This window comes from Ruditapes philippinarum, unplaced genomic scaffold, assembly GCF_026571515.1.
Source record: "Ruditapes philippinarum isolate M1 unplaced genomic scaffold, ASM2657151v2 ctg2776_1_1_1_1, whole genome shotgun sequence".
NCBI lineage: Eukaryota > Metazoa > Mollusca > Bivalvia > Venerida > Veneridae > Ruditapes > Ruditapes philippinarum.
Window position 1 is genome coordinate 196607 of NW_026858627.1, and position 21084 is coordinate 217690.

The following is a 21084-nucleotide window of genomic DNA, read 5'->3' on the forward strand; positions in this document are numbered from 1 at the left end:
TTCAAAGAATTCCATTTCATGCAGAACTCTGGTTGCCATGGCAACCGAAAGAAAAATCTTTAAATATCTTCTTTTAAAGAACCGAAAGAGCTATAGCTTAGATATTTGGCATGAAACATCTTTTAATGAGTGTCTACCAAGTTTGTTCAAATAAAAGCCCTAGGGTCAAAATTGGCCCCGCCCCATGGGGTCATTGATTTTCCCTATATGCATATAGTAAAAACTTAAAAAATCTTCTATTAAAGAACCCAAAGAGCTAGAGCTAAGATATTTGGCATGAAACATCTTCTAGTGAGTGTCTACCAAGTTTGTTCAAATAAAAGCCCTGGGGTCAAAATTGGCCCCGGCCCGGGGGGTCATTGATTTTCCCTATATGCATATAATAAAAACTTAAAAATCTTCTTTTAAAGAACTGTAAAAGCTAGAGCTTAGATATTTGGCATGAATCATCTTCTAGTGAATGTCTACCAAGTTTGTTCAAATAAAAGCCCTGGGGTCAAAATTGGTCCCGCCCCAGGGGGTCATTGATTTTCCTGATATGCATATAGTAAAAACTTAAAAAATCTTCTTTTAAAGAACCGAAAGAGCTAGAGCTAAGATATTTAGCATGAAACATCTTCTAATGAGTGTCTACCAAGTTTGTTCAAATAAAAGCCCTGAGGTCAAAATTGGCCCTGCCCCAGGAGGTCATAGATTTTCCCTATATGCATATAGTAAAAACCTTAAAAAATCTTTTAAAGAACCCAAAGAGCTAGAGCTAAGATATTTGACATGAAATATCTTCCTGTGAGTGTCTACCAAGTTTGTTCAAATAAAAGCCCTGGGGTCAAATTTGCCCAGCCCCGGGGGGTCATTGATTTTCCCTATATGCATATAGTAAAAACTTAAAAAATCTTCTTTTAAAGAACCGTTAGAGCTAGAGCTTTGATATTTGGCATGAAACATCTTTTAGTGAATGTCTACCAAGTTTATTCAAATAGAAGCCCTGGGGTCAAAATTGGCCTCATCCCAGGGGGTCATAGATTTTCCCTATATGCATATAGTAAAAACTTAAAAAATCTTCTTTTAAAGAACTCAAAGAGCTAGAGCTAAGATATTTAGCATCAAACATGTTCTTATGGGTGTCTACCAAGTATGTTCAAATAAAAGCCCTGGGGTCAAAACTGGCCCTGCCCCGGGGGTCATTGATTTTCCTTATATGTGTATAGCAAAAACTTAAAAATCTTGTTTGAAAAAACCCAAATAGCTTGAGTTTAGATATTATACATGAAACATCTTTAAGTAAATATCTACAAAGTTTGTTCAAATAAAAGCCGGGGGGTCAAAACTGGCCCTGCCCCAGGGGTGTCATTGTTTTTAACTATATGTGTATAGTAAAAACTTAAAAATCTTCTTTTAAAAAACCCAATGTGCTAGAACTTAGATGTTCAGCATGAAACATCTTCTTATGGGTGTCTACCAAGTCTGTTCAAATAAAAGCCCTTGGGTAAAAATTGGCCCGGGAGGGGGGCTATATATCAGGTGAGCGACCTCAGGGCCATCATGGCCCTCTTGTTTATATTGATTTTGCTAAATTACTGTCACATTTTACTGTTAAAACTCTGGTAAAGAGTGTATATATGTAATATATTTGTGGCACATATATTGAGCTTTCTAAGTCGTCAGTTCATCCTCTAGATTGTTGGCTGATTAATTTCATTATTTTGAAATAAAATCCTTAATTCCGCCAATGGACGGTTCCAATTTGAAATAGACAATCTTATAAATAACCCTACTAGACTTTAAAAAAGTAGGTACTAATGTATTTGTAACAAATTGGTTGAAATGTAAATTTGTGTTAAACATACTTTGTAATCATACATGATACTATGTTGTTCCTTGTATTTACTACATGTAGACACAATGTTACTGTTACTGAAAATATCATGCCATAAATTAAATAAAGACAAAAAACAACCAAGAATTGTGTTGAACATTTTATGCAATATGTTGAATTCCGGTTAATACTAGAATATAAAGAACAATTTTGATTATAAAATGAACATTTATATTAACATGAACACACGTAATTTTTAAAAAGATAAGAGGATGTTATACAAAACAACGCTTCAAAACATTTGTATCTTATGAATTTGAAATCATTCTAAATGGATGCTTCGAAATATTTTCCTGGATGGCTTAAATAAAACTGGTGCACAGGTTTCTAAGAAAATTTTTGTTATGATAAATGTCCGTTGTGACAATACAGCTTTCTCAACAACTGAAAGTTTGAAATTGTCAATCATTTCGTGAATGGTGTATCATGCATAATGTGTCGCTGACTACTATGAGAGAGAAAAACCTGCTCCCAGTGAACAGTCAAATTCCAATTGATGATAACATACTTCTAACATCAATGAACAATTTACAAAATGTATATCTGCTCACAAATTATGTAACTTTAAAACTCGTTCCTTTTGTCGGTTTCTTTTTCTTCTACACGTACCAATGCTCTGATCATTTTACAGTGTTTTCGAAGATACAGCAGAGAAGGATAAGGGCTGTTTTTCTGCTTTCCACTAGTTGCTATTCTGTCCAAAATGTTCAATTTTGGATCAAAATAAGCGCACAGGTTACCTGTTTCGGCACAAGTCTGTATCTCGGAAAACAGGTTGTCTACCCAGAATGCCACTTCATTTATTTCTCTAGAGCTGAGAAAATGCTCAGACATTGGCTGTATTTCTGGTTTACAGTGATCTCCAGTCCTTGAGTAGATTATCTGCACATCAACATTATTACAGTCCTTTTTTGGTTGTTTTGTCTTGCTAAGATCCAGCTCATCTTCTTTAGTTTTATCATCGATTGTAAGACGATCCCCGTGTTTCCGAATTACATGGAAAAGTGCCATTTTTAGCAAGTAGCTGAACATGTCTTTTACAGAACCATACCCGTTTACTTTACGAACTCCTCTATTGAGTGGATTTCTTATTCTTGGAACATATGAAACAAGAATTTTGCTAAGCATATATGCAACTTTGATGCAGCTTGGAAATTTTGCCATCGTCTCATTTTCCCACTTACTGTATGAAATTTTGAAACCCATATCTTCGCGTGGCGGGTCGCTATTGAGATCATCCAGCCCTGTATCATCTTCATTACTGTCATCATCGCTGCATATGAGCTCTGAATGATAAAGCTCTGTTTTAGGTTCCAGTATATCGCGGAAAGCTTCGTATCCCACTTTATTTGAGCCGATGGACTTCAAAAGTTCATTTCTTATTAATTCATCGTCAGAGTTTTCTTCATGTTCACTGCTTTCAGTTTCATTACTTGTACCGTCATCGTCGTTTCCACAAGTACCTTCACTTTCTTTGCATTTTTTCTGTATTTGAGCAAACTTATGCAGAACGTTTTCAAAGAATTCCTTTGCATCTTTATTTTCTATATTTGTTGAATCGTGATTAGCTTCATTAACGTTATCGCCAATGTCAGTTAGGCCACACACGTTACTACGTTTACGATTACTAGCTTCTTTACTACTGGCTTCGCTCTCTCTTGATGTAGATGGCACATTTTTGTCAACTGTGTATTTATGGACCGCTTCTTCATCTCTGTTTTTCTTGCCTTCTTTGTTCATATCTGTTCCAACGGAATTGGAAACGTTTTCTTCAGATTGTCGGGGCTTCTTAAATGGATGTAATTGAACGTAGTCATCATAAGCCGTTTTTTCTTTTTCATATGGTTCTTGAATTGTATTTACTTCATTGAAATAAGCATCGCAGTGTCTCAGAAGTCTCTTTAATGTTGGAGCCGAGTATCCATAGTCGTCCCTTAATTTCCTGGCCATAAAAGTGTTATAAAGGTGTGATGTTGAATTTACTTATTCTTTGTCGTTATCATCGTCACTTGTTTCTGATAAGCAATCGCTACCCGAATCCCAATCTTTACCATTCAATATTTCTACATTTGTTGGCCCCGCACCCGACCTTTCTGTGTCAAGATTTTATTCACCATGTATCTCTAGATCGTATTCGAAAGTCTCGATGAATGCTCGAAGAATAAGGAAAGTTTCATTTGGAACTGCACCTCCTGTTGGATCGATGGATGTTGCATCGTTCGGTTTCCAATCTCTTATTATGATTGCAGGTACAATATCTATCGATAGGTTGATTTGTTTATAGTATTGTCCATGCCAAACGAATCTTACATTGCCAATATCCCCTGTGTCAATTGCCTGTTTAAGCTCTGCTGTTGGATAATGCGATGGGTATATGTTAATGCATTCTTTTCCAGACCAGTTTGACACCAATGAAAGCTCCCTTTCTAATTTTGTAATTAAAGAGTAAAGAATCTCTTCTCTGTTCAAATATCCGTCAAGGATATATTTTTGATATTCAGTTGTTTTACTTTCGTTTCCAGTGAATTTTAGAGTTATGACACCTTCTGGTGCGAACTCGGATTTTTCTGGAATGCAGACATCTTCAAACTTAAGTAGACGAAGAATAATGTCTTGTTCATCAGGCTTTTGACATTTTGTTCCCTCAGCCATACTGCCGGCTAATGTTGGTACGAATTCAAGTAAATGATCTTCTTTTGCGATAATACAGGATAATCTGCATGGAAAACAGAATGTGATTTTACCTATTACAAATGTATATTAAAACTATATATGTACTTGAAAACGCCAGCTGCTGAAATAGATTTTAAGTGACTGACTAATCTGGTGAGACTTTATTTCACTCGGAAATATATCAACCTTGAAAATAATCAGTCCTTGAACATAAGCCACCAATATCCTACCAAACATTAGAATAAGCCGCTGCTTACTATATTATCGATTTTAAAGGTATATTTTACGTATCACATCAAGTTAGGAAAAACATAATTTGTACATATGCAAATTTACCATTTCGTTTCTTTATTGACTTCAATATTTACCTTTTAAATAATGAAATGACTTGCTCTTTTTGCTGCTCAACTTCATCCGGATGTTGTAATAAACCAATCCCTGGGGAAGATAAAAGTCTCTGCAACCTCTTTTCGTTTTCTGTCACATTTGATGTATTCTGTCTTATCCATTGCTCAACATTTGAACATCTTATGCTTTTCATTGTTTCGTTTTCTGCGAGCAAAAATCTAGGTGGCTTTTGAAAGCATTCACTTGTGAGTGGACGCAGAATATCTGCTATATCGAAACATTTCGACCACACTGCATGACAGAAAGGTGATGCGCCATAAATGTCGACGACGTCAGGTGATGCTTTGTAATGTAATAACTGATAAACAACTTTAACAGCGTTAGCTTGACTTCTTCTGTTATAATGGAGTTCGTCATCTTCTGCGATATCTGAACAATCGTGATTTATCGCCCAATGTAGAGGAGTTCGTCCGAGATCATCTCGAATATTTGGATCCGCACCAAGTAATAGCAGGACTAATACCTTACTTGATGGTATTGCGTACGCTGGCTCATAGCTGGCAGCCCAGTGTAAAAGCGTTTCACCTTTACCAAATCTCTTATCAATATGTTCCAACTTGGCGCAAGTTAGGATGACATTTTCATGGCCTGTTACAGATGTCAGCGGAATACCTTCACGAGATGCTTCATTTGAAAGTTTTTCAAATAAAGCTTTTACCTTTTCATTCTGAAGTAATTCCTGTCTCCATTTACTTGTTCTTACACTGCCAAAAAGCGGGTATGTATCCATTATGTTATTGTCATTTTCCAGCGTTTAATTTCTTGCGATAAGTATTGTTATCTATAAACAGACCACGTCATACACTTTTAAGATAAAGATTATGTAAATAGAATTGTCCTACCTGTCGTATGAGTATCGCGCATATCGTGTCAATATTTAAACAGATAATGTAATACATATTTCACATACATGTACAAGCAGTATACTTAATAATAGTTTACCTAACTTTAAATCGCCAAATCACCGTTTGAATACACTATACGTTTTTCTCTATTGATTTTTAACATGTTTAATGTCATTGAATCGTATGCCTTATCGTATCCGCTTTAGCTATGTTCAATTATTTTACTTATTTATAAACGGAGAATTGAAATCGAAAATAAATTGGGTAATGATTTGTTTCTTTTATCACTTTGGTGTTTAAATAACAACAGAAATGGATTACGATGTCTGGTATCTTGTTGGGTCGTGCATAGACCCAATCTTCGTATGATTTATGTAAAATAGAGAAAATAAGAATCCCCAAAAGAAAGTCCAAAACAGCAAAATGGAAAATGTTGCAGGCTCGGTTTGATTGAGCCTGTTCATGGACGAAGATAGATTGCACATTGCAATATTATACATACACTGGAATGTGATAGGTACATCTTATACGAAAGGTTTGTATGGAGTAATGAGCAAAAACGAATTGATCAAATATGACAAAAACTAGTTAGAAGTACTGTAATAATCACACTATGCCAAATAGATTCTTAAAGATTTGAAAAAAATTTGTAAAAAGCGACTCCAACGGTGTCATGCCATTGAATGTTAGGTACTCGAATAGATGTAGCTGAGGGTGTTGTGACAATGTTACAAATTAGAATCCCTACCACCCCGGAATTAAGACCGCGCCGCTTTTAAGAACACTTTAAAAGAAAGGTTTTAAATTTTTTGTTTTTTTAAAATTTAATGGTAACCATGATCCAAAAATTTAGGGCCACCCCCCTTTATTTTACTTTTAGGATAAACAGATTCAAGTACCAAATGTATGTATGGGATTGGGGTCTTTTGTTAATGGGGGGTCCTCCGCCCGTAAAAGGGCCCCAAAGGGGAGGTTTCGCTATCGAGTACGAACCCCCCGGAAAGTGGGCCCTCCCGCCCCTTAATGATTAATTTTTGAAACACAAATGGTGAATTTAAACCCCCATTTCAATTTTCCCCGAGAATGGAATTTTGGGCAAAAAAAAAGGGCCCCCTACCCATTTAATGAGAACCTAAATTTCAGTATCCTGAAAAATAGAAAGGGGATTTCCCCTTTCCCCGGGCTGTTTGGGCCAACCCCAAAATGCCCGTCGCTCAGCACCCTGCAAAAACCCTCCTTCGGCAAAAAGCCTATTTTTAGCTGAGTCCTGGTTTCCCAACACGACGTGCTTTATACCAATTCTGGCTTTAGCTTTTTTGAACCCCACTTGAGACGTTGATAATTTAAATCAACACCTACCTACATCTTAAATTTGTTTGTTAAATTATGGCTTGAATGGCAGTCACTTACTTCACCAAGATGATAAAAAACGTTTTCGGGTTAATGCATGGAATATAGGTAGACAAGTAAAATTTTTTAGAAAAGTTGTTTCGCACACTTATTTTGTGAAGAAATTTATTTTCTTATTTTACTCAAGCTGATATTTAGAAGGGAATTATCTTATCGACCCCAACTTTATACTACTTACTAAAAAATCTTTGCTGTTGTGCCATATACACATGTTATTATCAAAAGAATCTTGAATGCCCTTTGTTCATCGTAATCACAACTTTGGATATAAAAAAAACCAAGAAAAACGTATTCAAAAGAAATGCCCAATCTTTATCTTTAAATACAAGTAGAAATCAATATTTATATGTTGAGTAGAACGTCTCAAGGATGAAATTGGCATTCTATTTCCAACTTTTAACTTACTAAATAATGATTGTCAATATTTGCTGGGGGATTAACGTTAAATAATTGTTTAAGAGTGGAGTGAAAAAGCAGTTATATCCTCTTTTTTAATAATTTTTGGAGTTATTTTCCCCTTCGTTATTTATTCAGGTTTAAAATTTGGGTTCAGACATGACTCAAAACACAGAGTGTTGCGGAATATTAATTTTATATTTATAGGTGGATAGAGTTGCAATGTATGCAATTGCAGCTGTTATAAAATACTCTTCATAGCATTTTTTTAAAGGCGGTAACCCCTTCGCTTTGTTTTTCTTACATAATTTTTAGTATTGGGACCTTACTCAACCACAGCTTTAGAGGTACTTCATTGGAGGATAGATCACTGTAAGAAGGAATGCAGTTGGCAAGTAAGACAAATCTCCACATCATAAGTTTGGAGTCATTGCCCTTCATTGTTTTCTCATGCTATATTTGCACTTGTATGTGGGAATCGGCAGGCCATGACTGATTCTTTTTAATCTTTATTATTGCTAGTATTAAATGCTAAAATCTGTTGGTAGAAAACAAGAAACAAAAGAAACCCAAGATAATAATTACATGTATCCTTTTTATATATTTTTTTTTTGGGGGGGGGAGGGCATTATTTCAATAAAATCTTTAGTATATGTAAAAAAAAAACTTTAATTTTTAAAAATGCACACATAAATTTTATAACATAAATACATGATAAAACTGAACATCCAGTCTAACTCAAGACTCAAATGTTACTTGATTTACCTGTCTGACATTGCGTTCACAGAAATAAAATGGTTATTTAACTTTTTTTAGAGACTAGTTTACTGTGTTAGTTAATCTTCTGTGGAATAAATAAGTATTATCATAATCTTGAATCTTCTTCTTTGTATTGCAATGCAGAAATTAATTGAAGAACTTAAGGGATACAGTTCACTATTAGAAATTGGTTAAATCAGGAATTTTTGTGTGTTTTTTCTTTACGAGGATCTATAACATAAGTAATAAAAAAATGTCCATACAAACAAAAAAGGAATGTCAGAACTTAACTACGATTCGTCTCGTCAGTTGTAAATATCACGTGTTTGGTCCTCGTTTAATGGAATAAAAAGCAAACAACTATCGAGCATTAAAACAAACAATCTTTCTAATCTACCATCTTTCTACTAGCATCAAAAAGATTATTTTTGCACTGTGAATGATGGTTTTAAATTACAAACAACAACAAACATAAAAAATACATTTTAGAAAACACATGATGATAGTTGTTATAACAATGAATGACCTCTTTCGAGGAAGCTGTATATAATATATTGTGAGACTTAACTAACAAATTATAAAATTGTATCAGTTTCTATAAGCATTTAATTTTATAAAAGATAAATAAGTATTATTATCAATAAATCAATCAAATGTAAATCAAGTACATATAAATCAGAATATAAAAAAGTATTACTATAAATAAATTAATTAAATGTTAATCAAGTAAATACAATAAATAAAAGAAAACAATATTATAATTATGTCAATTGTTATCTTGGAGACTTTAAACGGAAAATATCGGACGAAGCAATTTATGTATGCAATTTCATCCAATGTATTGAATAGATGCGTTAAAATGCCAGTTCTATTTACTGAGAATAAGCTTAAATTATTATATTAATTCAAATACTACACCAAACATATAGACCAGAAAATAAATTTTAATGTCAAAATGTGATAATGTTCTGTATCATAATATGAGCCACGCCACGACAAAACCAACATAGTGCGTTTGCGACCAGCATGGATCCAGACCAGCCTGCGCATACGCGCAGTCTGATCAGGATCCATGCTGTTCGCTTACCAAGCCTATTACAAGTAGAGAAACTGATAGCGAACAGCATGGATCCTGATCAGACTGCGCGGATGCGCAGGCTGGTCTGGATCCATGCTGGTCGCAAACGCACTATGTTGGTTTTGTCGTGACGCGGCTCACATTATAACTAACCTATGTTGGGTTGTTCTATCGAACGTATCACATCAAGAATCTGGAGTGCAATCATAAGCAAGTAATTTAAAAAAAACAATGCACATGTAAAATTATCTAGGTAAATGATTGTGCCAAAGTATGATTAAAAGTGCAAGGTGTATTATATGAAAATCTTAAACAGAATAGATACAAAATCCAGCAGGGTATGTAATAAGCCATGATCAAATAAATGACATGACCTCTAAAATTCTGATTACGCTATAAATTGTTTAAAATTCATTTCCAAAAAAACTAAACTACATTTTTAAGTTTGGGATTCCTTTTATTTTAAAAATTTATTTTTCATCACTATCAGTGGGGTTTTAAATTTTCTTGAATAACCTTGTTTGTTACCCGTTGTAGCACTAATTAGAAAAGCCAAAGCGGGGGATCCCATCCTTTTTCTCCGGTATAATATCTCATGCTCTGGAGAAATTTCCTTTTAGGTTTTTCTGGTCATTTTTGGGTTACATTTTCTGCCAACAAACCTTGGGGTACACCCTTGGCTAAAAGAGGGCCAATTTGTGCAGTACAGGTGGTGGCCCTACAACAAAAATCCCCAAACGGGGCCCCGTTTTTTTGTAACTTTAATTATTCGTTCAAATCTGTCTTTGCTTTTTCATTTTTAATAAATGGATCCGGACAACCCTACCAATTATCTCAACAAAAGGAGAAAATAGGCCAAGGATGAACAAAATTAATTTTCGGAAAAAACTGAAAAAAAAGAAAAAAAAAACACACTTTATTTCAAAATGCATAACCTGCATTAATCAAGTATGACCAACCGGTAAACCATCATTTTCAATACAAAAATAACTGTACGTTTTTATTGAACAACGATAAACATTAGTTACGGAAAGAATGTTATAAAACTTCTGAAATGAAAGCAGATTAAAATTTCATAAACTTACCCCTTCAATTTCCTTCCAAACTTTTGTTGCCTGATTTTTTCGAAATTCCTTTATTTCTTGTTTTAACTGGTCTGATAAGACGACTTTAGCGGGCAATTGTTCATCAACCTGAGTTGTAAGAACAGAATCTCATGATCAAGATGTTTCCTTTTGCACGCCATCAGCCGTAAATAATGTTTTGCAAAAATAATGTTTAAAACTTGACGTTATTATCTCGGAAAACTGTGAATGTTATTGTTATATACGAAAATAGCTTGCTTTTAATAAATTTGAAAGGAATCTTTGTTGTTTTTCTGCTTAATAGCTCAATACGGCGATAGTAAGACTACTCTCGTTTGCCTAAATTTCTTTCCTATAAAGTAAACCACAAATACTGTCTGTCGATATTGATAATCTGTTACAATTAGTGCAAAAATTCTGCAATGAATATTCTCATAATCCGTTATTTCACATTTCCTCATAGAACACTTCATGGTTGGTTAAACATTTTTAGCTAATTTAAGAAAGACAGAAAACGTTTCTAACGTTCTTCCAGTCAATGATTTTGTAACAGTGACTACTTACTATTTTCGGACATTCTATAACCCTTTGGACCTTTTCAAAAAAGTTGTCGTTCGCTAGTTTGAAACATTCACCATACGCTGTCTGAAATATGAATGTATATAGTCATTTAAATATTCCAGCATTGATTGGTCACATAATTAAACATTTTTATGCTTTACTTATATGCATTCATGTTAAAAATAACTGAACTCATAAAATAAATAGAGATAAGGCATTTTTCATGGTTATTCCGGCCTTGAAAGTAAAAATAGATTTTGTAAGATTTTGTTATTTAACATTATTGCAGAAAAACATAAAAATGGTACGGATTTTTGTAATATAAATATTCGTTTCATCTTATTGTTTATATTTAACAGTAAAGACATTGTATAAAATGAGGGTTTAAAGATGAATGAATTGTTTATTATGGAAAAAACTCTACATATAGTCATTGACAAACGTTGGTGCAGTGCCGTTTATTTTACCATCAATGATTCCAAAAGCAAGGTTATGATTTCCTTCTCATTTTTATCTGTTTGCTCCAAAGCATCAAATGCATCTGTCCACTGGTTGTCGTACAACTCAGCCATTTTCTCAGCTATTTTGGTAGGTCTGTTCTGGTCACTAAGATCAGTGATGTTTGGATTGTTATCTCTGAGTCTACTCGATGCCAATGTGCTTAATCTTAAAACATAGAATAACATAAGTATATGTCAATTGATCGAGTAAATTTAATTAACAAAGAACTGAAGATGTGATTTTATTAATTACCACTCGAGTAAAAAGTATTTTTAAAGATAGTGAATTATTAACAAGCTTACACTTATTTTGCAGCAACTTATCCCCAACTATAGTAACGATAAAAACTTTAATGCTTATAGTGCATAACAATTTTGTTTAATCTTTAAACTGATACATCTAATAGCAAATCGCCTTTGCCTACAGTATAGAGAGCAAGGCCAACCTGTGCATCCGGGCAGTCTTACCAGGTTGTATACGTTTGGCTTAATAACTCAGATTGTCATCTTGATATCCTAAAATAGATTATGTATAGTTCCATTATGGAAGAAAATTAAGAAAGGGTTAAGAGATAAAAACTGACATTGAAACACATTCAGCCAGGATGGCATTGAAATGTAACAATTCACAGAAGAATAATGCGTTCTCCCAATCCTAACACTATTTCAAGAATAGATTAACGAGGAATTTGAAGAAAACCAATGATGTTTATTTGTATCTTTTGATGGCACATTTTAATGAAACATACACATTGGAATATAAGTTTTGAAAGAGACCAAGTGACCTATGAAGTGATTAAACAGTACTTGGTTCTTTCTATTACACACTATTTTATGTTTTCCTTTTTAACATTTGTGATTTATAATTTGATATCATTTATAATTTGCTACATACAAGTTGCATCGTTCCGAAGTTCAAAGAAGCACGTGCGCGGTAAAAAATACATTTTTCAAAATAAATTGTATTAATATTATAAAAAGTACCTGCTAAGGGCATCATCCTTTGCCGCTTTTTCAGCTTTACATTGTTGTATTGCTTTGTCTCGCTCATGCTGCATCCTTTCAAAAATAAATTTGCATCTATTTTTTCGTATAGGTTACTACAGTTGTTTCAGTTTTTAATTACGAAAATGTAAAGCTCTACAAATAAATGAATAACGAAGCATCTTTGAAATGATGAATATTGAAACATTAACGTAGATCATTGAAGACAACCCTACCTTTTCAGTGTATTTTCGTTTTCCTTTTTTTCGGTCATATACTGTTTCCTTTCTTTTTCTCTTTCGTCGCTTATATTATCATTGTCTTGTCGAAGCCTATTGATACAATACACAAAGATATCGTCATTGAACAGAAAATGATGTTTAGTACTTATCAGCGTATTTGAATACATGTGTCAATGTATTAAACAAATGATATACATCTAAATGAATATTAATAGATCAGAGTGTAAGGTAATAGTCCATTAGGACAATAGCCCACTAGGACAATAGACCACTAGGACATTGAACCACTAGGACAATAGCCCACTAGGACAATAGCCTACTAGGACAATAGCCCACTAGGATAATGACCCACTGGGACAATAGCCCACAAAGACAATATCCCTCTTACATACATGTTATTAATTATGCATTTAATTAAGAAACTGAATAAGTAACGAGTTAGAAATGTAAGCATTCATTAATCAAAAGTACATTTATCAACCAATTGTCGATTATTCTGATATTTCCGTTTAACAATGCCGCATATTAATTTTTTTCACAGAAGATTTGAACGTGGAAATTAAATGGCTAAAAGGTGGAATAAATATGCCATCACAAAGATGACTAGATACAGAATTTTCATTTCGAATCCTTACCTTCAACGATCAAGATTATTATCTAAAAATCTATTTTAACCTTCATACCTTTTCATAACTTTTTCAAGAGCAAACTTCTCATGAGAAGACTGTGTTTTGTGATGTTTTAGTTCTTCTTCTAATCTAAAAAAACAAACAAACAGAAAGGTGCATGTTAATGTGATAAGAAAAAGGGTAAATGTGTCTGACATAATTAAGCCTTGAATGGTTGATCAAGCATCACTTATTCCCAAGTGCTCAAACATTCGTCCCTTACCAGACAAACTTACATGCATAACATAAAGACTCGATACCTTACATATAGCCTTGTACAAGAAAACAAAACAACAACAGCAGCAACATACGAAATAAATAAATGAAAAAAACCCCCAAAAACAACATCTTTATTTGACTCTTAAATTAAAACTTCCAGCAAAATTCTTTGTACGCTGTATATCAAATTCTAGGCAGGTTTGTCGCGCTTCTTCCCTATTTAATGAACGAGCAAAACATCAATGAAGGCTATAAAATATTACAATAACACCTACCTTTCTATAGCATTTTCTTTTGCATTTATTTCAGCCTCATATTGGCGCCTATCATTGTCTCTTTCGTGAGTTATCATGTCGTTTTCTTGTCGAAGACTATGAATAAAATACATGAAAATGAATCAATTTACAGTGAGCATAGTCATTTAAGTACTAGAAAGATTTTAATGAATATTTCTTCCACTCTTTCAATTTAGTTAACCTTCTATTTGGAAATTATCATCTGTTATATGTAAATAATTCCATTGAATTTTGTTTTAAAAATCCGTGGATAAAGTATTTTATACATCACTTTTATTTTCCAATTCTTTCCTTTCAAGAAAACGAACAAATTTTTATATCAAAATACTGTTTATTATTTATACTTTTTTTCAAGGGCAGTTTTGTCATCTGAAGACTGTTTTATAAGACTCTTTAACTCTTCCTCAACTGCGCACTTCTCTCGTTTCATATCTTCTAATCTGTAATTGGACAATATGTTCTATAGCTCTATTATTCGAACTAACATATAAAATAAAGATGTTTTGCTTTCATGCTTATCTATCTCTAGATTAGGGGTTTTACGTTTATATTGTTGTCTTGCTATATTGCAATATTTGTTTTAAAGTGCTTTATGTGTGTATGGAGCAGCAGCCTCTTTACTCAATGAATATTTTGTTTGGTTGCTTGATATATTTATTATTTCTCATTCTTCTTACCTTTTTAACTTTGTTTTCAAAAGTAAATCATTATTTGTCAATCAATTTTAAAGAGAAGCAAAATATTGTCAGCGTTCAGAACATATCTGAAGTCGAAATACAAACTTAAGTTTGTTGAAAAAAATCTTTATGTGATTAGTTTTTATAATATTCACTATAACGAACTTCTAAAATGTAAAAATAATTGACTTAGGTCAGACGAAGTACGGCACTGCGATGGAAATATCAGGTCAACCTACCTCTTAAGGTCGTATTCTTTTGTCTTCATTTCGGCCTTATATTGATTTCGATCAATGTCTCTTTCGCGAGTAATCTTATCATTTTCTTGTCGAAGACTATCAATAAAGTGCATGAAAATATATCGATTTGTAATGATAAGAAAAACATTGTTGTGCTACTGAAGAATAAATGAATATCTCTTTCAATTTAGTTAAACAGTTTTTGATATCGTTTTGTTATAAATACCATTCAGTTTTCATGTTTAATATACAAAAACTCATCTATCACAATGACTACAAGATTCAGGTTTTCATTAAAAAAATTCTTACTTATTACCTCAACGAACACGATTATTCTTTTATGAACCACTTTAACTTTCATACCTTTTTATCTGTTTTTCAAGCGCAGCCTTTTCATTAGAGGACTGTTTTTCAATTTTCTTAAGCTCTTCCTCAACAGCGCACTTGTCTCGGTTTATAGCTTCTAATCTGAAATCACAAAAAAGTGACACAAAAAAGACAGAATAAATATATTTGGTATTATAAAACCTTGAAAAGTTGAACAAATTATCCAAAACAAAAATAATATACCGAACCGATTAAAATTTAAGAATTCAATTAAGAAAGTAACATTTCAAGCAGGTATATTGTATCCTATGTTTATCAGCTGGTGTCTTTACGTTTGGGGGATAGATCTTGCTTAATATACTTATTCATTTGTCTTGTCAAAACCTGATCAACATAGTTTGAAAAATGTACATCAATTTTACGACAAACTGTTTTAAGTTAAAGACAAATGTTATCAGCGTTCATTATACTATTGACAGTCAAAGTTTAAAAAGTTAACTATGGTTTAAATTCTGTATGACATCCTTTTTTGACATATTAACTTAACAAACTTTTTAAATGTAACCTGTGTGACTTAAAACATTGACTTTCCTAGTTGTTGAATGTATATATAATTTGAGCGGATATGCATCTTTGATTGCAAGATCGTTGAAAATTGCTTAATCTAAAATATTGTTACACTAAAGCAAACCGACCTTGCCAGGGCATTTTCTTTTGCATCCTTTTCCGTCTTATACCGCTTTCTCTCATCGTCTCTTTCGTGACTTATATGGACCTTCTCTCGTGAAAGCCTATCAATATAGATAGATAGATTTATTTCGGCATAGGAAGCATATGCATAATTAACAACATAGGATAAAATAAATAGCATTATTAAATACTGTATCACATACGAGAAAACTATGACATGCTCACCAACACCACTGATAACAAAAAAAAGGGCAAGCCCTTATTTCCATTTTGGTCCGTTCAGATATAATACACATACACAAAATATCAAGATGCAGTGAGCTTAAAGTAACAGTTGAGCTTAGAATTTTATGAACTTCTTTTTCAATTCAGTTCAATAATTATTTTCTAAAAATCGGTTTTGTTATTATTTGTTACAATATTTTCTATAAAATCTGTACTTGTAATTCTAAAGTAATTTGAGAACCTTTTGTTGTCTTCTTCCAGAGCATGTTTTTCACTTGAAGTCTGCTTCTGAAAACTTCCCAGTTCTTCTTCAAGCGCACGTTTATCTTGTTTAATATCTTCCAAACTGAATAAAAAACGCTTGTTATTTTAACTCCCCGCTGAAGCTAAAACCTTATTTTATTTGTATCTTTGAACAAGAAAATAAATATTCGAGTTTTACCGTTCATCTTATTCTGTAGAAAAAGTATGAGGATTTTTCTTAACTTTGGTCTTGCGCTACCTTATTCCAAAATACAGTCTTTATCTTAATTTGATTTCTGCAACTATGTTCCCAACTTATTATACTAGTATTAACAATCATCTTTTGACATCCGATTCATTTATTAAGAATAAATAGAATTACGGATAATCAAAATATCAAATAAGCTTTGGCATCGAGCATGAAAACTCACATAACTGATTTTGATCACTTCACATGTATTTAATTAATCTCTTGTAAAACTGTTATTTACAGTTGAAAAATATTTTCGTAGGAAAGTTAAAAATAACTTAATGTATCAGAATACAAAGCCAACATTTTCATTCCGAAATCAAAACTTTTTCAAACTAGACATTGACAATGCTACTTTACCAAAAAGAAAAAGAAATGGAAAGGCGACCTAAAAGCTAGAAAATTACTAATTTACATGTTTACATTAATCAATGAAACAGGTAAAGCAATCTACCTCTTCAAAGCATTATCTTTTGCTTCTTTTTCAGTCTCGTATTGACATCTTTTATGATCTCTTTCGTCACTTATTTTGTCTTTTTCTTGTCGAAGTCTTTCCATACAATACATGAAAACAACATTTCATTAGTGAAAAGTACGTCTATAGAACAGCTTTGTTAAAGATTTCTGTCAAGAAAGTGAAATATTTATGGTTTTATAACATTATTTCTTTAAGATCCTCGGATAAAGCCCTCTCAACAAACAAAAATGTACATGCGGTTAAAGATTATGTAATTTATCTGCTATTTCAGCACAATTACACCATGGACAATATGTCTATAAAAGGATTCTTAAATACAGACACGGATCTTTTTTAATAAGGATCCTTTTAAAAAAAAAAATAAAAATGAATTTGAGACCTTCTGACATCTTCTTCAAGAGTATGTTTTTCATTCAGCTCTTTTTTAATGGCGCGTGTCTCTCGATTTGCATCCTCTAATCTGAAATCAGTGGAACACAAATTAGATGTATGTATTATTATAACGGCAATATATAAGCACAAAAAGGTATTGAAAATGTTTCGATCATTAAACGACAGGCATGCAAACTATAAAATGCATTTGATAGATGCATACGAAATTTCTATAGAACAACAAGAAAACATTTTGTAGTTTTTTAAACTACAAGCAGATATCTTTTCTAACGGATCATTTGAATTGTAAGTGAAGCGTTTGACCTATATATTGCTTTGCAATATATTGTACCTCTGTAATAGAGAATTTTACAAGAACTTGGTTTTTTATTCATTGATCTTAAGCGATTACCCCTTCAAAAATGTTCTTACTTTTCGGTGTTGTCAAGCAATTAAACAAATTTTCATCTCATTGCCGTCTATAGGTATCATAGATCAAATACCTTAAAGTTTGCTGCTGATAATACAGTAACGCTTATATATTTTAATTAATTATGGAAATTTGGTATGAAATTAGATATCTTAATATATAATCTCTAATGATAACAGGATCTCGAAGAATCTCTCCCAGACTTTGTACCAGCATTTGCTCATATCAGGAAATTATCAAACATTAACAAACAATACAATCACTAGTATGTGAAACAATATTTGTTAACTCACATTTGTGGTGATGATGTATGAATATAACAAATACATAATACTCTGTCTTTGATTTGAACTGGAGAAAGGTAAGTCTTAAGTATTTGAAGCATTTAAAAAGGAAGATTTTATAAAACTTTTTAACGCAATCATTGACAATATTTTTTCAACATTGAAAATTTAGTTGCAATTGTGCATTTTTTGTAAAAAAAAGTAATAAACCCCTGTTCAATATAGTATATTAAAACTTACCTTTTAAAAGCGTTATCTTTTTCAGTCTTTTCAGCTTGCAATTCGTGTTGAAGACGTTCCGTTTCTTTTTCTAATGATTTCACCTTCTGTTCCAACACCTCCGGTGCATTTCTTTGAGCGCTGGCACTAGATTTGCGTTCGTACCTAAAGTATAAGACAATTACTAGCAAATCTGCCAATAAAGCTAAACAAGCCCCAGGAAAATGGTTATAAAGATGCTATAGTTTATTTAAACTATTTGAGTAAGAAAGAAAAAAATGATGCCATATCGTTGCCTCACTGTCGCAAACCCGTATGTCATTGTTTGTCCCTTTGAGAAAATCGCATTGAAATGTTGATATGTAACAACTTTTAAATGATTTACCGTATTAACATAGCAATGTACATTTTAGAATCTGTAAATATCATCCAAATTTTATCACTGTACATACAAGAATAAAGCTTAAATGTCAAATAATCTATTTATATTTTTAGTCCTAAATAAGAAAACACATGGATATTTTTAATTCTAAAACCCAATTCAGGAGAAAAATCAAAGCATTTCGGTAATTTCTACATTCTTATTGCGTGATACGAGGTTCATAGTGAGACATTTGAGGTAACATCGAGTAAGTTTAATAATGTTCACAACAATTTATCATTAAATGATTTAACTTTACTTACTGTTTTTAAATATTACATGTTTGCTTGACTCATTTATTTTGTTTATTTCCGTGATATATGTTTAGATGTAAAAAGAAATATTACATTATCAGGACCAAAAACAAATCCTTGTTTAGAGTGGTATTAAAACATATTGTACCACCCAATAAAGAGTATATAACGCAAAAACATTAAAATTTTAAGACCGACTGCCATTTTAGGCTTTGCGTTTTGTTTCTGTCTCAAAATCTTTAAAGTAATCTATATAATTAAAGTCTTAAAATCGCAACTGAAAATTCAGAAACGAAACAAACCAGTAAAAGATTAAAAGATTTCACTAAATAATGGGTGTCTGTGGGGGGGGGGGGGGGGTAGGGGGAGGGGGGGGGGTATCAAAGATACATTAAGTCTATGTTTAATAATAATTTAAGTCTGTCGGAATGGCATTTATGATTTTTCCATAATGGACCGTGCAGTAGATCTAGTAGATGATTTTCCTTTCTCTGAAACAAATTGTCGTTATAGTTGCTTAACGTACACGATGTGGCATTTTGTCTTTTGTATAAGAAAACTACCTTAAAAACTATATCTCCACTAATGATCAAAATGCAAATAAAAACATATGGTTTAGCTACAAGGCCAATGATTACCGTTTCGAAAAACTTTGATTACATAAGAAAGAAAAAAAACTTTAAAGAAAAAAATCTTTAAAACATTTTGGGTGCTTAATAGGCACTCATTTCATTCTCTACTTTTTACTTGATAAATATTAGGACAATTGTAATACTGGTTGTTGTCGATTTATCACTCCCGATCACGGCAGTAAAATAGAGAGAAAGAAGAATCCTTAAAGAAAGCCCAACACGTCAAAATTGAAAATGTTGCAGGCTCGGTTTGATTGAGCCTGTTCATGGACGGTACTGTCAAGTGCAAACTACCGCTCATGCCCCCTAGCACCGGCTTAAGCAGAATTCAACATTTAACATGAACTGGTAAATTTAGAATTTTGAAACATTCGCAGATGTGTAAGCCACAATTGTAATACTATGATAACAATTCTAAGTATAATAGTACATATTAAATATCCAGTTAAGATCATAAGCATATTCAGATAATCAATGTCCATAGATAAAATTAATGTTCCACTATTTTCTTAAAATTGATTTAGGATTGTTCATTAGATGAATAATAATATATCAGAAACCTTTCAAAGTCATCATCTGTTCCTGTCCTCTCAGATTGATAAGGTTCACTATGTCTTGCTCTGTTTCTACTACCAGCAGATTGCCTCTCTGGGTATTCTATAGAAACTTCATCCCTGGGACTTTCCTCAACTCTATGTGCCGTAAAAATAAAATAATATTATACAAATTCGAAAACTATTTCTGTGTTACTGATTATCATTTTGAAGGACTTCCATTTACATTTGTTTTTAAAGAAATTCATCAAATGTGTCTACAATTAGATCCTTATTGACAGTAATGTCTGTTCCAGACGAACATCTAGAAATGTCATTTAAAAGATTTTATTTTTAGCGCTGGTGGTAATCATGATCAGCAGACCGGAACCATTTGGCGACCATACAACGACCATGTATGTATACTCATCAAAAGTGACCATTTAGTTAAGAAGGTGGTGTTTAAACAGTATTTAAACAAATTTCAAAAAAACTATCTAAGGATCATTCTAGTAGAGTTTCATCAAAATGATATTTTAACCAATGTTTAATGTTCCATTATATAAGTTGGTTGGTGGTACTTCAGTGAATGTGTAAGTAGTATAAAGACAACATGTTCCTTATCCGGTATAAATATACTGTTGCTAATTCCATGTGACATTTTCCCGAGCATTTTACGCTTCAAAAATAAATTCTAACCGTGTGCACCATACAACCATCTTTAAGAATATAAGGAATAAGTTCCATCAAAAACTGAACAAACTAGACAGGTAAACTATGTTTTAATTCCATACAAGGAATAAATCATAT

General features: G+C 32.6%; 2 protein-coding genes across 2 annotated transcripts; both read right to left on the reverse strand.

Annotated features, from left to right (window-relative positions):
- Window positions 1–2846: 2846 nt before the first annotated feature.
- Window positions 2847–5687, reverse strand: LOC132753772 (ankyrin repeat domain-containing protein 31-like). The gene is made up of 2 exons (XM_060744296.1): window positions 4918–5687; window positions 2847–4592 (listed from the first exon to the last, which is right to left on the reverse strand). The coding sequence occupies exons 1-2, from the start codon at window positions 5685–5687 to the stop codon at window positions 3983–3985; spliced, it is 1380 nt and encodes a 459-aa protein (XP_060600279.1). The 3' UTR covers window positions 2847–3982.
- A 3906-nt stretch (window positions 5688–9593) lies between these two features.
- On the reverse strand, window positions 9594–20456 carry LOC132753773 (interaptin-like). The gene is made up of 17 exons (XM_060744297.1): window positions 20302–20456; window positions 18456–18599; window positions 17509–17589; window positions 17106–17201; window positions 16400–16504; window positions 15939–16034; window positions 15280–15384; window positions 14917–15012; window positions 14345–14440; window positions 13980–14075; window positions 13501–13575; window positions 12812–12907; window positions 12576–12650; window positions 11559–11757; window positions 11095–11175; window positions 10531–10638; window positions 9594–9638 (listed from the first exon to the last, which is right to left on the reverse strand). The coding sequence occupies exons 8-17, from the start codon at window positions 14943–14945 to the stop codon at window positions 9594–9596; spliced, it is 900 nt and encodes a 299-aa protein (XP_060600280.1). The 5' UTR covers window positions 14946–15012; window positions 15280–15384; window positions 15939–16034; window positions 16400–16504; window positions 17106–17201; window positions 17509–17589; window positions 18456–18599; window positions 20302–20456.
- Window positions 20457–21084: the final 628 nt, after the last annotated feature.

Bases quoted from the DNA above. Each gene is read 5' to 3' on its own strand.
- LOC132753773 (XM_060744297.1), bottom strand. From the start codon at position 14,945: ATGAAGACAAAAGAATACGACCTTAAGAG. The intron at 10,639-11,094 runs GTAAGTAGTCAC...CTTACAACTCAG, and splicing joins TTATAGAATGTCCGAAAATA to GTTGATGAACAATTGCCCGC. The intron at 9,639-10,530 runs GTAAGTTTATGA...ATTGCACTCCAG, and splicing joins TTTGGAAGGAAATTGAAGGG to ATTCTTGATGTGATACGTTC.
- LOC132753772 (XM_060744296.1), bottom strand. From the start codon at position 5,687: ATGGATACATACCCGCTTTTTGGCAGTGTAAGAACAAGTAAATGGAGA. The intron at 4,593-4,917 runs GTAAATATTGAA...TTTTCCATGCAG, and splicing joins GTCATTTCATTATTTAAAAG to ATTATCCTGTATTATCGCAA.